This window comes from Crocuta crocuta, unplaced genomic scaffold (genome assembly GCF_008692635.1).
Source record: "Crocuta crocuta isolate KB4526 unplaced genomic scaffold, BGI_CrCroc_1.0 scaffold54, whole genome shotgun sequence".
In the NCBI taxonomy this organism is placed as follows: Eukaryota; Metazoa; Chordata; class Mammalia; order Carnivora; family Hyaenidae; genus Crocuta; species Crocuta crocuta.
The window spans coordinates 516,639-537,035 of record NW_027530356.1 but is presented as its reverse complement, the minus strand read 5'-3'; the positions used below and the strand labels follow the sequence as shown (position 1 = coordinate 537,035).

At 33.9% G+C, this 20,397-nt stretch overlaps 1 protein-coding gene across 2 annotated transcripts in view; it reads left to right on the top strand.

The window, feature by feature from the left end:
* The window catches only part of LOC144233054 (phospholipid scramblase 1-like), a 31,544-nt gene that overhangs the window by 950 nt on the left and 10,197 nt on the right, over positions 1-20,397 (top strand). The window contains exons 2-4 of one of the 2 annotated variants that reach the window (XM_077765849.1): positions 12,488-12,531; positions 16,397-16,439; positions 20,143-20,363. In XM_077765849.1, coding sequence (XP_077621975.1) covers positions 12,488-12,531; positions 16,397-16,439; positions 20,143-20,363 — 308 coding nt within the window. Of the gene's footprint in view, positions 1-12,375; positions 12,532-16,396; positions 16,440-20,142; positions 20,364-20,397 lie in introns of both variants that reach the window. The other variant, XM_077765848.1, reaches the window with a different exon arrangement.

Here is a 20,397-nt window from a genome sequence, read left to right as displayed (position 1 = left end):
AACCAGAGTTTTCTACCACATTCCCCGAAGAAGACTGGTTTTTACAGTCACCTATATGTGAGAATGCCTTTGTGAAGTCCAGGGATCCTGCAGAGATATTTCAGCATACCTCTGGAGCAAAAGAAAAAAATCATATGGACACACTGCAGAGGGTAAGAGAAACAGCTTCATTTTACCCGCATCACCCTTCCCCCAAGACAGCAGAGTTCACTGCTAAGAGAAAGCTTTTGGATCATAATTTCTGCACAGGGGAAAGTTGAGTATGTGGGTGAGTGCCCAGCTTCCCCAGATGTGAAGAAGAGACCCACTTCTTTCTCACTCTATCCTGCACACTGAGCAGAACAATGAGGACGCAGCTTGGAGAATCCATGTAGGGCTCTGGGAGGGCATCAAAGGACATGGATCCAACCAGCTCTGTCACAGACTCCATCCGTAGCCCATCCATAAGCCACCGGGGACGTCTGCCCTGAAGATCCTCCCAAGTGGCTCATAGGCACCCTCAACATTCCATGTGCCTCACACATACATATTCTCTCCTCGTGGCCATCTCCCTGCTCATACTCCCTACAGCTGGCTGGTAAGCACAAAGAAAGCAGGCCCAACCACGCAGAACTGGAAAAAAAAATGCACAAACTTGAGCATTCAGCTCTGTCCTAGGGAAAGCACCCAGGAGGCAATCAGCATCTGGCCTGGCTTTGAGGCATCAAGAGAAGGCATACAACCTCCTTATTGATCACCACGAAGAGGAAACAAGAAAAGTGAAACAGGCATATCCGCACACAGAAAAGGTCTCAGAAAGCCTCAGAATCCCTAATTGGGTTGACAGAATGTATTTCTCACAAAAGCCAGTTAATAGAGAATGGAGGAGTTGATTACTTCTTCAATGCAAAGACAGCATTGCAAAACTTCATGAGACATAAAAATCAAGAAACCATGAGAGCACCAAAGAACACAATAATTTTCCAATAACCAAACACTCAAAAATGGAGACCCGTTTTTTTGCTTACTAAAGATTCAACATACTTGCTTTAAGGAAGCTCAGTGAACCACAAGAAAACACACAAAGATGATTCAATGAAATTAGCAAAACAATACATGAACAAAATGAGAAGCTTCACAGAAATACAGAAACATAAAAAAGACCCAAACAGAAATCAGGGACTAAAGAATACAGTGAAGGGAGTGAAAAATCCAATACTAACCATCAATTGAGAACTTGATCAAGCAGAAGAAAGAATCTGTGATGTCAAACAAGTCATTTGAAATGATCCAGTCAGAAGGGAACAAAGAAAAAAGAATGAAGAAAGATTATGTGAACTATAGGAAACCATTAAAAGATGCAACCCAAGTATTGCTGGAGTCCCAGAAATATAAGAAAGAAAGAAGAGGGCATAGTGCTTATTTAAAGTAATAATGGTCGCTTTCTGCCCGTGGACGCCGCCAAGTAAGCATCGATAAAGTCTCCCCTCCCATCGCCGTCATGTCTAAGTCAGAGTCTCCCAAAGAGCCTGAACAGCAGAGGAAGCTTTTCATCGGAGGTTTGAGCTTTGAAACAACCGATGAGAGTCTGAGGAGCCATTTTGAGCAATGGGGAACGCTTACGGACTGTGTGGTAATGAGAGATCCAAACACCAAGCGCTCCAGAGGCTTTGGGTTTGTCACCTATGCCACTGTGGAGGAGGTGGACGCGGCCATGAATGCAAGGCCACACAAGGTGGATGGAAGAGTTGTAGAACCAAAGAGGGCTGTCTCGAGAGAAGATTCTCAAAGACCTGGTGCCCACCTAACTGTGAAAAAGATTTTTGTCGGTGGCATTAAAGAAGACACTGAAGAACATAATCTAAGAGATTATTTTGAACAGTATGGGAAAATTGAAGTGATCAAAATCATGGTATCAGATAAAATTATAGATGGGATTAAAGTTTGTGTATCATCCAAAAAAATAAAAAATAAAGAAATAATGGTCAAGAACTTCCCAAGTCTGAGAACAGATTTGGACATCCAAGTTCATAAAGCTCATAGGTTCCCCCCAAATTCCAATTCCAAATATTTTCTCCAGAACACACGATAATAAAAACTGTCTATTTTTTAAAAAGATAATTATAAAAATAGCAGGAGAAAAAAATCTCATACACAAGGGAATCCCCCACTCCCACCATAAGGTTATCAACAGCTTTGCAGCAGAAACTTTGCAAGCCAGGAAAGACTGGGAGGGTATATTCAATATGCAGAAAGAAAAAAATTGCCAACCAGGAATAATTTACCTGAGAAAGTTGTCCTTCAGAAATGAAGGGGAAATACTTTCCCAGATAAATAAAAGCTAATGGAGTTTATCACCAGTAGATCTGCCTTGCAATAAACGCTGAAAGGAGTTCTTCCAACTGAAATGAAAGAACACTAATAAGTAGCATATAAAATTATGAAAACATAAAACACAGGTAAAGGTAAGTATATAATCAAATTCACAATACTCTAATACTGTAATATGATAGTGTGTTAATCACTTAACTCCAGTATAAAAGTTAAGAGAAGAGGATTAAAAATAACTAATTTGTTAATGAATACACAATATAAAAAGGTATATTATGACATCAAAAACATAAAATGTGAGGGAGGGGAATAAAAGGGTAGAATTTTTATATGCAACTGAAGTTAAGTTGTTATCAGTTTTTAATGGACTGGTATAGCTAAAAGATGTTTTATGTAAGCCTCATGGTAACAACAAAGCAAAGACCTACAAGAGACACACAAAAGATAAAGAAAAAGGAATCAAAGCAAAGCAGTATGGAAAATCATTAATTCACAAAGAAGGACAGGAAGAGGAGAAGTATAAAATAGCCAGAAAACAATAAGATGGCGTTAGAAATTCCTTATCCATCAATAATTAGTATAAATACATTTAAATGGTTAAAGTGACCAATCAAAAGGCATCAAGTGGCTGAAAGGACAAAAACAAAACTGAGTTATACGCTGCGGATAAAAGACTCACTTTAAGAACACACCTACACTCAGAGTGAAGGGATGGTAAAAGATACTCCATGCAAATGGAAACCAAGAGAGTAGAGACAGTAATATTTGTATCAGACAAAATAAACTGTAAGTCAAAAATCATAACAAGACACAGATGGTAATTATATAATGAATGATAAAGAGTTCAATTCACGAAAGGGATAAATTAATGAAGATAATAAAACAATTATATATGAACCCAATATCAGAGCAGCTACATACTTGTTTAATAAACAAGTCAAACCAATCTGAAGGGACATATACAATAATAATAGGAGACTTCAACACTCCATTTTCACCATTGGATAAATGATCCAACTATGAAATCAAAAAGAAACACTGAACTTGAACTATAATCAAATGGATCTAACAAGCATACAGAACATTCCATTCGACAGCAGCAGAATACACATTCTTTGCAAGTACACCAGGAACATTCTCCAAGATAATCATATGTCAGGCCACAAACAATTCTTAGCAAATTTAGGGAGACTGAAACTATACCAAATATCTTTTCTGATGACAACAGTATAAACATAGAAATTAATAACAGGAGAAAACCTGGAAATTTTACAAATATGTGAAAATTAAGCAAAATACTCAAACGTATTTAACCAAAGTGTCAAAAAAAAATTGGGAGAGTTCAAATGATATTTCAAACAAATGAAATTGTAAACACAATATACTAAAATCTATTAGGTACAGCAAAAGCAGTTCTAAAAGGAAGTGTATAGCAATAAACAGTTACATGAGGAAAAAAGAAAAATCTCAAATAAACATCCTCATTGTACACATAAAGGAACTAATAAAAAAAAAAAAAAAGGAGCTAAGCCCAAAGTTAGAAGAAGGAAAAACAATAACAAAGATCAGAGAGAAATAAGTGAAATAGATACCAGAAAACCAATAGAAAATATCAGCAAAATTGAGCTGGGTTTTTGAAAAGAGAAACAAAATTGACAAACTTTTAAGAAAAAAAAAGAGTGGAGACAAATCAAACCAGAAATGAAGAAGGAGACATTACAACTGATATCACAGAAATACAGAGAATCACAAGAGAGTACTATGAACAATGATATCCCATCAGTTAGATAACTTAAAATGGATAAACGTGCAACCTACCAAGACTGAATCATGAAGAAATAGAAAATTTGAGTTAACTTCATTTTATAAGGCCAGCATTATCCTGATACCAAAACCAGACCAGGGACATTACAGACAAAGAAAACTAGAAGTCAATATCCTTGCTGAATATTGATGCAAAATTCCTCAACATAATATTAGCAAAACAAATTAAACAACATATTATAATAATCATATACCATGATCAAACAGAATTCATCCCAGAGATGGAAGTGTGTTCCAATATGTGCAAATCAATAAATGTGATACACCACCTTAGGAAGAATAAAAGAGAAAAATCATATGATCACTTCAACAGATGCAGAAAAGCATTTGACAAAATTTGACATACTTTTGTGATAAAAATTCTCAACTAATTGGGTATAGAAGGAATTTATCTCAACATCTTAAAAGTCATATATGACAACCCCAAAGCTAACATCAGACTCAACTGTGAACAGTTGAAAGCTCTTTCTCTAAGATCAGGAGTACGACAAGAGAACCCAGTTTCACTAGTCCCATTCAACAGAGTACTTGAAATAATAACTATAGCAGTTAGGCAAGAAAAAGAAATAGAAAGCATCCACGTTGGAAAGAAACAAGTAAAACTTTCTGTTTGTAGATGACATAATCTTATGTATAGTAAACATTACAGACTCCTATAAAAAACTGTTAGAACTAATCAACATATTCAGTAAAGTTGCAGGATATAAAATCAACATACAGAAATCAGCTCTTTTTTTAAGTTTATTTATTTTCAGAGAGAGAGATAGCATAATCAGGGAAGGGACAGAGAGAGAGAGAGAGAGAGAGAGAGAGAGAAACCAAAGCAGGCTCCGTACTGTCAGTGCAGAGCCCTATTCAGGGCTAGAACTCAGGATCCACAAGATCATGACCTGAGGCAAAACCAAGAGTCGATGCTTAACCAACTGAGCTACCCAAGTGCCCCAGAAATCAGTTTTGTTTCTATATACTAACAAAGAACTATCTGAAAGAGATATTAAGAGAGCAATCTCATTTACAATGGCATCAAGAACAATAAAATACCTGGGAATAAATTTAACTGAGGAGGTGAAAAACCTTTACACTGAACACTATTAAACATCAATGAAAAGATTGAATAAGATGAATAAATGGAAATATTGGATCAGATGAACTAATGCTTTTAAATGTCCATAATACCCAAAGTCATCTATCAAAATTCGAAAACAATTTTTCACAAATTTTTCAAAATTCTAAAATTCAACTGAATCCCAAAAGACCATCAATAGTCAAAGCAATCCTAAGAGAGAAAAAAAAATGGAGGCATCCTAATTTCAAACTATATACAAAACTATGCTTATCAAAACAGTTTGGTATTTAGCATAAAAACAGGCACATAGATGGAAGAAAATAGAGAGCCCAGAAATAAGCCTATACAAGCATATTTGGTCAGTTAATTCTTCAATAATATACAGTGGAAAATGATAGTTTCTTCAATAAATGGTGCTCAGAAAAACTGTGAAGGAATAAAACTGGATCATTATCTTACACCATACACAAAATCAACTCAAAACAGATGAACGACTTGAAAGTAAAACCTGAAACCACAAAATCCTAGAAGAAGACAAGGGGTTAAGATTCTTAACACTGGTCTTGGAAATGATTTCCTGAATTTGACACCAAAAACAGAGGAAAAATCAACAAGTGGGACTACATGAAACTAAAAAGCTTCTGTTCAGCACAGGCACCGAACAAAATAGAAAGGCAATCTACTGAATGGTAGGAAAGAGAAAATATTTAAAAATCACACATCTGATAAAGGTTAACAAACAAAATATATAACGAATTCATATAACTCTGCAGCAGGAAAAAAAATCTCATGACAAAAAGGGCAGAGGAATTTTTTCCAAAGAAGAAATACAAATGGACAAAAAGTACACATAAAGGTGCTCAATATTACTAATCATCAGGGAAATGCAAATGAAAACCAAAGTGAGATACCACCTCACACCTGTTAGAAGAGCTATTAACAAATAAAAGATAACAAGTGCTGGAGAGGATGTAGTAGAAAGAACATTTTTGTACTCTTGGTGGGAATGTAAATTTATGTAAACAGTATGAAAGTTTCTCAAGAAATTAAAAATAGAACTACCATATGATCCAGCAATCTTCCTCTTGGGTATATATATATAAACAGGAAATGAAACCATTATCTTAAAGGCATATCTGTACTCCTGCATCAATTCCAGCATTAATCATAACAGCCAAGGTACAGAAGCAATCTAAATGTCTGTCAGTGAATGAATGGGTAGAGAAAATGTAGTATATATACACAAAAGAATATTACTCAGCCTTAAAATTTAAGAAAATCTTTCCATTTGTGACAACATGCAGAAAGCTAGAGAGTATTACACTAAGCAAAATGAGCCAGACAAAGAAAGACAAATATTGCATGGTATCATTTACGTGTGGAATCTAAATTTTAAAAAATGTTGAACTCTAGGACAGAAGGTACCAAAATGTTGGTTGCCAGGGTCTGGGGAATGGGAAAAATAAGGAGAGTTTGGTAAAGCTTGGTAAAACTGTACATTATAAGATAAAACATTTCTGAGGCTCTAATATATAACACAGTGACTATAGTTGATAACACTGTATTATATAATTGAAATTTGATAGGAGAATAGAACTTAAATGTTCTCATAACTAAAAGCAGGTAATATATGGGTGATGATGTGTTAATCAACTCAAAGGAGGAATCCTTTCACAATGTATACATATATCAAATCATCACATTTTACACTTTAAATAACTTATTATATGCCAATTATACCTCAATAAAGCTGAAAAAAAAAAAACCCAGTATGGTACTGGCATAAAAATAGACACACAGACAAAATGGAACATAATTGACAGTCTAGAAATAAATCCAGACGTATAAAGTCAACTAATATTTGATAAGGGAGCCAAGAATACTCAATGGTGAAAAGGTAGTCTAGACAGGCATACCTTGGAGATATTGCAGTTTACTTCTAGAACACTGAAATAAAGCTAATAACACAATAAAGCAAGGCAAGTATATTTTTTGGTTTCCCAGTACCTATAAAAATTTTCTTGACAGTATACTGTAGGCTACTAAGTGTGCAATAGTATTATGTCTAAAAAACAATGTACCTATCTTAATTTAAAAATACTTTATTGCTGGGGTGCCTAAGTGGTCAGTCAGTTAAGCCAAAACTTGATTTTGGCTCAGGTTATGATCTCATGGTTGTGAGCCCTGCGTCCAGCTCTGTGCTGGGCATGGAGCCTACTTGAGATTGTCTTTCTCGCTCTCCCTCTGGCCCTCCCCCAATGCTCCACCTCTCTCTGTCCTTCCCTGTGTGTGTATTCTCAGATAAAAAATAAAAAATAGATATTTTATTGCTAAAAAATGCTAATTATCTGAGCTCTCTAGTGAATCATGATCTTTTTGGTGGTGGACGATCTTGCCTCAATATTCATGACTACTGACTAATCAGGGTGGTGCTTCTTGAAGGTTGGAATGGTTGGTTGTGACAATTTCTAAAATAAGGCAAAAATACAGTTTGTTTTATCAATCAACTCTTCCTTTCATGAAGGCAGAATTTCTCTGCAGTATGTGAAGTTATTTGACAGGCTTTTAACCAACCTAGATTTTTTTTCCAAAATTAGAGTCAATCTCTTCAACCCTATTGCTGCTGTAGCAACTTTACGTAGTATTTTAAATTCTTTCTATTTGTTTCAACAATTTTCACAGCATCTTCACCAGGAGTAGATCCCATTTCAAGGAAACACTTTTATTTTTTAATTTTTTAACATTTACTTACTTTTGAGAGACACAGAACAAGCAATAGAGGGGCAGAGAGAGAGGGAGATATAGAATCTGAAGAAGGCTCCACCCTCTGAGCTGTCAGCACTGAGCCCGAAGCAGGACTCAAACTCACAAACTGCGAGACCATGACCTAAGGTGAAGTCAAATGCCCAGCTGACTGAGCCACCCAGGTACCTCTCAAGAAGCCACTTTCTTTGTTTATCCATAAGAAGCAACTCTTCATCTGTTAAAGTTCTATCATGGGATTACAACAATTCATTCATATCTTCAGTTTTCACTTCTAATTCTAGTTCTCTTATTATTTTCACATTTGCAGTTACTTTCTCCACTGAAGTCTTGAACTCCTCACAGTCATCCATGAGGGTTGGAATCAACTTCTTACAAACTCTTGTTCATATCGATATTTTGACCTCTTCCCATAAATCACAAATGTTCTTTTAATGGCATCAAGAATAGTGAATCCTTCCCAGAAGGTTTTCAGTTTACTTTGCCCAAACCCATCAGAAGTATCACTATCTATGACAGTGATAGTCTTACAAAATGTATTTCTTAAATATTAAAACTTTAAAGTCAAAATTACTCCTTGATCAATGGGCTGCAGAATGAATGCTGTGTTAGCAGGCATGAAATCAACATTAATCTCATTGTACATCTTCATCAGACCTCTTGGGTGACCAGGTGCATTAAATGCACAATAATATTTTGAGAGGAATCTTTATTTATGAGCTGTAGATCTCAAAAGTGAGCTTAAAATATTCAGTAAACTATGTTGTAAACAGATGTGCTGTCATCCAGGCTTGATTCTTCCATTTATAGAGCACAGGCAGAGTAGACTTAACATAATTCTTAAGAACCCTAGAATTTTCAGAATGGTCTATGAGCACTGACTTCAACTTAAAGTCATCAACTACATTAGCCCCTAACAAGAGAGTCATCCTGTCTTTTGAAGCTTTGAAGCCAGCATTGAGTTTTCCCCTCTAGCTACCAAAGTCCTAGAGGGCATCTTCTTTCAATAGGAGGCTGTTTCATCTATACTGAAAATCTGTTGTTTGGTGTAGTCATCTTCACTAATGATTTTAGCTAGATCTTCTGGATAAGTTGCTGCAATTTTTACATCAGAACTTACTACATCTTGCACTTTTAAATTATGAAGACAGCTTCTTTCCTTAAGCCTCGTAAACCAATCTTGTCTTCAGCAGCTCCCCCATCTCTCTCGGCCATCACAGAATTTGAAGAGAGTTAGGACCTTGCTCTGGATTAGGCTTAAGGGAAAACTGTGGCTGGTTTGATCTTAAATTCAGACCACTCAAACTTTCTCCATTTCAGCAATAAGGCTCTTTTGCTTCTTTATTCATGTGTTCACTGGAGTAACATTTTAACTTCCTTCAAGAGCCTTTCCTTTGCATTCACAACTTGGCAGTTTGGTGCAAGAGGCCTAGCTTTCAGCCTACTTTAGCTTTCAACATGCCTTCTTCACTAAGTTTAATCATTTCTAGCTCTTAATTTAAAGTGAGAGATGTATGACACTTCCTTTCACCTGAAGACTTAGAGGTCATTGTAGGGTTATTAACTGTCCTAATTTCAGTTATGTCTCACAGAATAGGGGGACCAATGGAGAGGGAGAGAAAAGGAGGGATGCCATGTTGGTGGAGTAGTTAGAACACAAAAAAATTACTCAATTAATGTTTGTCATACCCAAAACAACTACAATAGTAATATAAAAGATCACCAGTCATAGATCACCATAATAAAGATAATAATAATTAAAAAGTTTGAAATATTGTGAGAATTACCAAAACGTGAGAGAGACATGAAGTGAGCAAATGTTGTTGGAAAAATGGTGTTGATAGACTTGCTTGATGCAGCGTTGCCACAAACATTCAATTTGTAAAAAATGCAATATCTGCAAAACACAATGAAGTAGAATTCAATAAAACAAAGTGTCTGTGTTCAACATTGTCTTAAAAGCTCCTGTCAGATCAATTTAGCACGAAAATTGGATAAAATAATCTACGTCAGAAAAGAAAACTAAAACTTTTTCTATTTGGAGATGGCATAATCTTTTTTTTAATATAATTTATTGTCAAATTGGTTTCTATACAACACCCAGTGCTCAAACCAACAAGTGCCCTTCTCAATGCCTGGAGATGTCATAATCTTGTATAGAAAACCCTAAGGGCTTTTAAAACATTATTATAATTAAAAAATGAGTTCTATAAAGTTGCAGCATTTATAATAAATGAAATGAAATCAATTATATTTCTATAAACTTATAGTGAACTGTTCTAAAATAAAAATAAGAAAATAATTATATTTATAATAGCATCAAAAAATAAAATATTTATGAATAAATTTTAAAAGATGCAGAAATTTCTGAAAATCAGAAAATATTACTGAAAGAAATCACAGAAAATCTAAAGGAATGAAATTTTGTATATCTTTGTGTTTAGATGTTATTAAGATGGAAATACTCCCTAATGTGACCTACAGATTCAATTAATCTCTATCAGAATCACAGGTAGTTTTTTTGTAGAAACTGTTGAAGTGACCCTAAAGTTTATGTGGAAACTCAAGGCATCCAAAGTATACAAAAAAATCTTGAAAAAAATAAAGTTGGAATACTCACTCTTCTCCTTTTCTAAACTTCTACAAACTAAAGACACTGGTACTTAGGAAAGACAGACATATACATCAATGGAACAGAATGAGAATCCAGAAAAACACCCTTACATTTATGGCCAACTGATTTTCAACAAGGGTGCCAAAACAATTCAATGAAAAAAAATCTCTTCAGCAAACGGTGCTGTATATCCACATGCATAAAGTTGGACCCCTACCTCACAGTATATACAAAAATTAACTCAAAAGGGATCATCCAAATGTAAGACTTAAAATGTAAGACCTAAAACACAATAAAGAAAATCAAAGGTATAAGTCATTGTGACCTAGAATTAAGAAATGTTTTTTTAGATATGACACCTACAGCACAAACAAAAATAACAACAAGAATAGGTAAATTGGAGTACATCAAAAATTTTAAACTTTTGTACTTTAACGGACATCAAGAAAGTGGAAAGACATCCTAAACAATGGGAGAAAAATATCTGCATATCTTATAATGGGACTTAATCCAAAATGTGTTAAATCATTCACAATTCATCAATAAAAAGACAAATAACACAGGTACAAATAGGCAAAGGATTTGATGACATTGTTCCTCAAAAAGCATATATATAAGTGGCCAATAACACATGAAAAATTGTTCATCAAAATCAATCATTAGGGACATGTAAATCAAAACCACCATGAGATACATCTTCAAACCCACTAGGGTACCTAGAATTAAAAAGACAGACAATAACAAATGTTGACAAGAATATTGAGAAATTAGAACTCTCATACACTGCCAGTGTTAATGTAAAATGTGCTAGCCACGTAAAACATTTTGCTGTTCCTCAAAAATTTAATCATAAAAATGCAAATAAATAGCTAAACTAAAAAAAATATCTCCCCAGTTTGTATTTTTTCTCTCTTTTGCTACCATCTTTTCTTCATTTCTCTTTCTCTCAGCTCTAATTTCATAATCTGATTACTTGGAATGCAATCTATTTAAAACTCACTCTTATATTCTGTAGTAAATGTTTTTCTAAAACACATCTTTCTCTTATGATTGATGCTCATCTTGCATTTATGTTGTCATCTCTTATTTATTTCTTATTTTAATGTACCTGAATGAGAGTAAATCTTAAAATATTTGCTTCAAAACAATGTAATAGATTCTGTAATAACTTAAGTGTGTTTATAAGCACTTAGAATCACCCTTTTAAATTTTGAGCTGGAAGCATAGGTTTGTGCATTTATTTTGTAAGTTTAATTCTGATATAGCCTGAGGAAACTACAGAGAATAATGAGACTTTATTTAGAGCCAAAAAGAAAAAATTTGAGTCCATATATTTTTATTCTAAGTTTGTTAGAATCATAGACTAGAAATAGATGGTTTCCACAACTCAATTTAAAATTAAAATTTTATCTATCTTCATCCAGAAGAAAATGTTGTCATGTCCACCATAACATGTCTTTCAACACTGGAGGGAAAGAGTCCATCTAATTATTGTCAATTGATTCTGAACCTAAAGAATTAGGTGTATTTAAATAGATCAAGGACCAAATAGGAATATGTGTGTTACAATTTGCAGAGTTTATGATACTGGTATCAACTGGCATTTCTTGTATTCCTGAGATTTTTTTTTTGTTTTTAGTTTAGAGACAGCCTCCATAAATAAAATTCTAAGTATTTCAGTAGAAACAAATAAAAATAATCAGTATGGGTGATGTTTATACCATTAAATAAAGAAAAATAAACCCGAAATTAAAGTTGATTCTTGTCTCAAACCAGGTTAATGTTTCTTTCATGTTAGATTTTAGAGATAAGAAAAATCTCTTCAATCTGTCACATCTTGAGCATTTATATAATCTTGATTATGTCTTTTTGTAATCTTCAACCCACGGTACAATGGATGCAAACACCAGGGACAATACCCAATTGTCCACCTGGATTGGAATATCTGACTCAGGTATGGTAATGTGTTTCTCATTGGAGTGCCAAGAATATGAATTTGATAGTTTCAAAACACAATGTGTGTTACAGGAAAGCATTTTGAATGCAGATTAAAATACTATACCTGTAACATTTAGATTTTTACACTTAAATTTAAGTTTTGGTTGAGGTAGTAAATTTACATTGTAAATAAAATAACATTGTCATTTACAAATGTATTTCCTGGAAAGTCCATTTAAAAATAAGTACCTGCTTTACATGCACCCCAATGTTTATAGCAGCACTATCAACAATACCCAAAGTACGGAAGAGCCCAAATGTCCAATGATGGATGAATGGATAAAGATGTAGTGTATATATACAATGGAATATTTATTACTTGGCAATCAAAAAGAATGAAATCTTGCCATTTGCAACTACGTGGATGGAACTAGAAGATATTATGCTAAGTGAAATTTGTCAGTCAGAGAAAGATAAATATCATATGACTTCACTCATATGAGGACAAAGATACAAAAGATACAAAGCAGATGAATATAAGGGAAAGGAAAAGTAATATAAAAACAGGAATGGGGACGAAACAGAAGAGAGCCAAATATGGAGAATAGAGGTTTAGTGCAGGGGTTGTGGGGGGGGGCGGATGGGCTAAATGAGTAAGGGGCATTAAGGAATCTACACCTGAAGTCATTGTTACACTATACGCTAACTAACTTGGATGTAAATTTTTTTAAAAATGAAAAAAAAGTACTTGCTTTTTAAAATAGGAAATTGGATTTTGAGAATGTAAGTAAAAACCAGCTTCAGGAATCTTCAGTTCATCTAACTGCTTAGGTATTGGAAACCTGGTATGCAAACATGAAATGTGTGCACTAATACTAGGAAGATGTCTCCAGTTCTCTACCAAATTTAATGATGCTGCATTACTATTTTGTTTATTAAATCAATTCTGATTTAATTTCCTGTAATGCTGTTTCTGAATAATTAACTTTGGCATTTCAAATGACTATTTCTTGGTCACATCTTCTTTTTCAATACTTTAAAAACTAAACAGTATATATGTTCCTTCTTAAAAAGTTTATTTACATTTTCAGTGCTTAATTATAAACTTGTCACAGCAATGATATCAATCTAAGAAGATTCAATGTTGAATGTGGGTAAAGGGTAAAAACTACATTATATTTTTTTACTCCAAATTATAGTATAGAGATTTCTCTCTGAATTAAAAAATTATTTTTTAATAAGTCTTCAAAAATTTTTGTGAACCTACTCTACAGACTGATAGTTTTTCATTTCCCTTCAGTTTTTTATGTTTTCATTTTAATTCCAGTTAGTTAACATATAGTGTTGTATTAGTTGGCCATCTAACCAACTGAGTCACCCAGGCACCCCCCAGATCTGGTTTAAAGAAATGCTAGAATGACTTCAAAACCTAGTAAGTGTTGTGTATGTGGGGACACAGCAACAATTCATAAATGATACCATGTGGGATCTGAGTATTGCCCAAGTTGTTTTTTAAAAATTTTTAAATATAAGTCATGGTAATAAGTGAAGAGCAGTTGAAACCTAAAGATGCTATACACTGTATAAGACCAACTCATAATGTGACCCATTTTTAAAATTTTTTTATTAGAGAGAGAGAGAGAGAGCACATGCATTGGGGAGGGGCAGAAAGAGAGGGAGAGAGAGAATCGCAAGTAGGCTCCACATTCTTGGTTTTGTGAGATCATGATCTCAACCCAAATCAAGAGTCATGCTTAACAGACTGAGTCACTCAGGTGCCCCGATGTGACCAGTCTTACACATAGACCAGAGGGTCCTGCCTCCTTTGAAATAACATTCACAGTGCACAGATGATTGCATTTTGACTCTCTCTTCGTTCACATTTTCTTTTCTGCTTTATGTTTTATAGTGATTCAACACTTCCATACAACACCTGGTGCTCATCACCAGTACACTCCTTAGTAATCATCACCTATTTAACCCACCCTGCCACCCATCTTTTCAGATATCTCATGCTCCAGAATTAAGAGGTTTTGTTATTTTTTATCAGCCTTGCAAGCCCTTTATTGATTCAGAGTGTTTGCAGAGAAATACAGTGAAGCTCTGGAAGTGAGGTATCCCTCACACGTTCCCCTGCTCCTTCCAGTGTTCCAGATGAGAAGCTGGACAACACAACAGTAAAAACTAGAAAGGAATCAAAATCTTTGAGGCTAATAGCCTCCACTTAGAAGGACTCTTGACTTGACTTTGACTCTATCACCACTGTATTCATGAAACAAAATATTTAAGCTCTTCATGTGCATGTAATACCTGCTTTTGCTTCCATTGTTTCAAGCTCATTTGTGTTTTTGTCTTTGTAGTAGTCATGTTTGTCTTTGATAGCTACAAACTAAAAAGGTACTTTTATCAACAAGGTTTCTCAAAAACATTTACAGAACTAGTTTTGAGGAAATCTAGATTGTTCCTGGCAGCAGCATTTGGATTAGTAATTGTATTTTCTCACTGTGATGTTGATCTTTGTAAATAATCAACATAGTGACTCTTCAGTTCATTTTTTTTTTTAGTATAACTGACACACAATATTATATGAATTTCAGATGTGTAACTTAGTGATTTGACAAGTTTGTACTCTGTGCTACATTTACAAATGTAGCTGCCATCTGTGTCATTACACCCAATGCTATTACAATATCATTGACTATATTCCTTACGCAGTGCTTTTAATTCCTGTAACTTATTCATTCTATAACTGGAAACCTTTTCCTCCCACTCCCCTTCACCTATTTTGCCCAACTCCCCACATCCCACTCCCCTTGGCAACTATTAGGGTTTTTTTTCTCTATTTATAGGTCTGAATCTGCTTTTCATTTGTTTTGGTTTTTGTTCTTGTTTTCAGATTCCATTTATGAGTAGAATCATATGATATTTGTCTTTCTCAGTCTAACTTATTTCACTTAGCATAATACCTTCTAGGTCCATGCATGTTGTCTCAAATGGCACAATTCCATCTTTTTATGGCTGTGTAATATTCCATTGTGTATATATACTACATTGTTCTTATCCATCATCTATTGATGGACATTTAGGCTGCTTCCAAATCTTGACTATTGTAAATAATGCTGCAGTAAGTCTAAGGGTGCATATATCTTGTTTTACTTTTAGTCTCTGTGTAACTGACCAGTGGCAGGGAATTCCAATTCCTCTCTTTTCCTTTTTGCGTTTGTCTATTTGTAGAATTGTCAGATAAAATACAAGACACTCAATTACATCTGAATTTCAGATAAACAAATATTTCTAGGTTAATGTTTCATGCATTATTTGGTATATATTTATAGTAATAATTATTCATTATTTAGATTAAATTCATATTTAACTGAGCAGTCAGGTGGTTTTGCTTTGTTTTGTTAGATCTGGCAACACTATCAATTTGGTCACAGAAAACTGCTTACAGCATGTACAGTCTTCTAGTCTTCACTATCTTTCACATGGAATGGAAGACCTTTGTTCCTACATCCTCTACTTCCCAAAAGAGAGCACTGAAGAGTTTTATCTGCTTTCATGATGGGCTTGGGTTTCTAGTTAAGATCTCTTTATAATTATATTTAAACTGTAACTGTGCTTCGGATAAATGTCTAACAGTACTTGTAATTATTTAATATTCAATGAAAACATTTTTAGAGTATACTGTGTATGGGTGCCCCCCGAAAAAAACCCACTTTACACTTATACAATATATGACATTTGATAGAAAATAGAGAGATGTCAATAATGGGTCAATTACTTTAAATGTCCTAAATATAGGTATTAATGTATATGTGTATTGGTAGGTGCTTTAAGTTTAATTACTTCATACTACCTATCTTTATTTTCTACTTTATTAGATAAATCAGTTACTAGTGTGTCAACGTTTTGATCTTCTGGAAGGTATGTACCAAACATGCTGATATATTCATTCTTGAATATGTAACTTGTGCTGTAGTTCAGCCATTCCCTATAAATTAAAGTGCTTCATGTGACTGGGGAATAATAAACCTTGAAATACGATGAAAATATATAGGAGGTCATAGTCAATGATAAGATAAATACAGTAGTAAAAAGTACAATGATAAGATAAATAAAATAGTACAAAGGTATTGGCTCGAGATCACTCCTGAAAATTCTAGTCTGTATTTTTAGTCTTGCTAAACAGTAGGTCTTTTTCCTAAAAGGAGTTTCCCATTCTAAATTCCTCAGATACAGGTATTTCAGAGAAGCTGAAGTTTCTGGGCAGTTCAATTCCACTCCCAAGTCTGAGAAATTGTTTTTTTTTTTTAATTTTTAAAAAATGCTGTATTTATGTCTGAGAGAGAGTGTGTGTGTGTGTGTGTGTGTGAGCAGGGAAGGGTCAGAGAGAGAGGGAGATACAGAATCTGAAGCAGCCTCCAGGCTCTGAGCTAGCTGTCAGCACAGAGTCCAACACGGGGCTCGAATCCATGAACCATGAAATCATGACCTGAGCCTAAGTCGGATGCTTAACCGACTGAGACACCCAGGCGCCCCAAGAAATTGTTTTTTAGGATGCAACTGTCTACCTCTATCTCCTCAACTTAGTACAAGTATTTGTTTCATGTACATGAGGCTATAATACACGTAAATCAAATTAAATCAATGTTTAGTTAAAAAAATTATCACCATTGTAACCCTTCAAATACACATTAGAGAATCTAAGACTAAAAGAGACATTCACAATTTAATTTTATTCATAAAAGCTTTTCAATTTTGGCATATTAAAAATTAATTGTTTTTCCCTGTTGCCTTGCATTGAATAACTTATTTTATGAATGACCATTGATTCCAGAATCCCCACTGAATACTTATAATGAACAAGACACACAGTAGTCATTTGAGAAAATCAAAGGAGACAGGCTTGGGCTTTCCCCGAAATGTGGATGAATATACTTAAATAAAATACATAGTATGGAATCATAAAATTAATGAGAAGGAAAAACCAATTGTGAGAATTCATAGGATAGAAACAGCCATAGTTATAATTTATAATACTTATAATAATTATAATTTAAGTAGCCACAAAAATATCAAGAGAAATCTAACCATCTATGTTATAAAGAACTAATCTATAGGTTGCCAGACTGCCAGCATCAACATCATCTGGGAACATGTTGGAAATCAAGTTCCCAAGCTTCATCACAGATCTACTAAATCACAAAATCTAGAGGTGGGGTTCAACTATCTGTTTATCAAGCCCTCCAGATGGTTCTGATGCAGGCTAAATGTAAGAATGTAAGAATTGTAAGATGTAAGAATTACTGACTGCTCTAAATTATACATTCATATAATTTAACATTGTGCATTTATTTAAATGAATGAGACAGCTCTACAGAATCGTCAGGAATAGCTCCAAGGTATATTGCCAAATATCAAAAGCAATTACAAAGTAGTGCATATAATAATAGTGTGTGTGTGCATTAAATTTTTTTTTGCATTTAAAAATTTGTGCCATGCATATGTAATTCCTACTCATAAGAAGAAATTAAATTTAAAAGGCAATCAAAATATTTTTTCATCAATATTGAATCATGATTTATCTTTGAATATTAAATAAAAATGAATACCTTTCAAATATGTTTTTATAATATGAAAACAATTATGTTGAGAGGCCCACAAAATCATTAAAAATGATGAAATTCTGTAAATACCTGTTTCAAAGGTTAACATTAAAACAAAATGCTAAATGTATATTAGTCTAACATACTTACTAAAAATATTCATTCAAGAATATCTGAAACTTTAATGAAAAGTAGGAAAAAATGTCATCCTTGTATAACTACTGATATATTTCCTTTGAAGGCTTAAAAATATTCCTTTGAGGGGCACCTGGGTGGCTCAGTCTGTTAAGCGTCTGACTTCGGCTCAGGTCATGATCTCATGGTTCGTGGGTTCGAGCCCTGCGTTGGGCTCTGTTCTGACAGCTAGCTCAGAACATGGAGCCTGTTTCAGATTCTGTGTCTCCCTCTCTCTGAACCTCTCCTGCTCACATTGTCTCTCCCTCTCTCTCTCTCAGAGATAAATAAAAAACATTAAAAAAGAAATTTAAAAAAATAAAAATATAAAAATATTCCTTTGATCAATTTTTAAATCACTTTTAGTCATTGTCCATGCAATTTTTAAAAATATATTCACATAATGGCTTTTGTTGTTTTTCTTTATCTTAAAACTCAACCTTTTTTACATATCAAGTTTTTATTTAAATTCTACTTAGTTAACATATGTGGTAAACTGGTTTCAGATGTAGACTTTAGTGATTCATTACTTACATATAACACCCAGTGCTCATCACAACTAGTGCCCTCCTTAATACCCATCACCCATTTAGTCCATCTTCCACCCCCTTGCCTCCATCAACCCTCAGTTTGTTCTCTATAATTAAGAGTTTCTTATGGTTTGCTTCCTTCTTTCTTTTTGTTGCTCTTTCCTCTATGTTCATTTGTTTTGTGTCTTAAATTGCAATATGAGTGAAATCATATGGTATTTGTCTTTATCTGGCAATGACTTATTTCACCTAGCAAATAAACTCTAGCTTCATCCATGTCATTGCAAATGGCAAGATTTCATTCTTTTTGATGGCTGAGTAATATTCCATTATATATATATGTTATATATATATAATACATATATTATATACATATATAATTATATAATTGCATAATTCCATTATATCCATATACATATATATACATACTACATCTTGTTTATTCATTCATCAGTTGATAGACACTTAGACTTTTTTCCATAGGTGGGCTATTGTTTATAGTGCTGCCATAAGCACTGGGGTGCATATGCCCCTTCAAATCAGTATTTTTGTATCTTTTGAGTAAACACCCAGGAGTGCAATTGCTGGGTCATAGGGTAGTTCTATTTTTAGTCTTTTCAGGAACCTCCATAATTAAAACCCAAAATTTTAGAAAGCAACACAATAATCCTCAAAGGGGATACTATTATTGCCTTGTGTTGGGTATTTACTTTGTTTCCATTTTACTTTTCCTTTTCTAAGTAGAGCAAAAGTGAACATTTGGTAAAGAAAGCACTTTAAAAAAATTAGGACTGTTTTCTCTGTATGATCACAGAAGTAAAATGATTAGGACAAAAGATAATATTTCCATTTGCTTGCACAAGAGATGAATTTGATTATTATCTTATGTGGATGATATACAAGTGTTTACTGTCTCCTTCAACTAAGCATCAGTAAAATACTTTTTCTTCGGTTCTACTATCCAGATTCAAGACTGAATGTCTTTTTCCTGTCCTCAGGAAGAAAAGATGAAGAGGAGCAGAATTTAATATAACTCAAAACACAATAGTAAAATGACAGTAAATAGGGTTGATTTCTCAGAAATTCAAAATGATTTTTTAAAAAGCTATGTATGGAATTTTAGCAGTAAAAGGGATCAGAGAATAGCTAGCACACCTCTTTTAGTTTTTTAAGGCAAAACTAAGATAGCAGTGAAGATAAGTGACTTAGAACCAAGTAGTTTATTATCAAAGATAAGTTGCATATTTGCAGGTAATTTAATAGGCAATTTACAGGTCTCCCATCACTAATAAAATGCCACATTGTTTGATTCTTTAGTTCTCAGTTGTTTTGCAACTAGCAAAAAATATGAAGTTACGAACAGTCAAGGACAGAGAATTTATTTTGCAGAAGACAGAAGTAATTGTTTCCTGCGATACCTCTGTGGACCATCAAGACCTTTTACCATGACAATTTATGATAATGTAGGCCGTGATGTCATTACTATCCAAAGAACTCTAAGAAGTAGTTGTTGCTGGAGAAACTGCTCTGTACAAAAGGTCAGTAAATATTGTTTCTACATGATTTAGAATG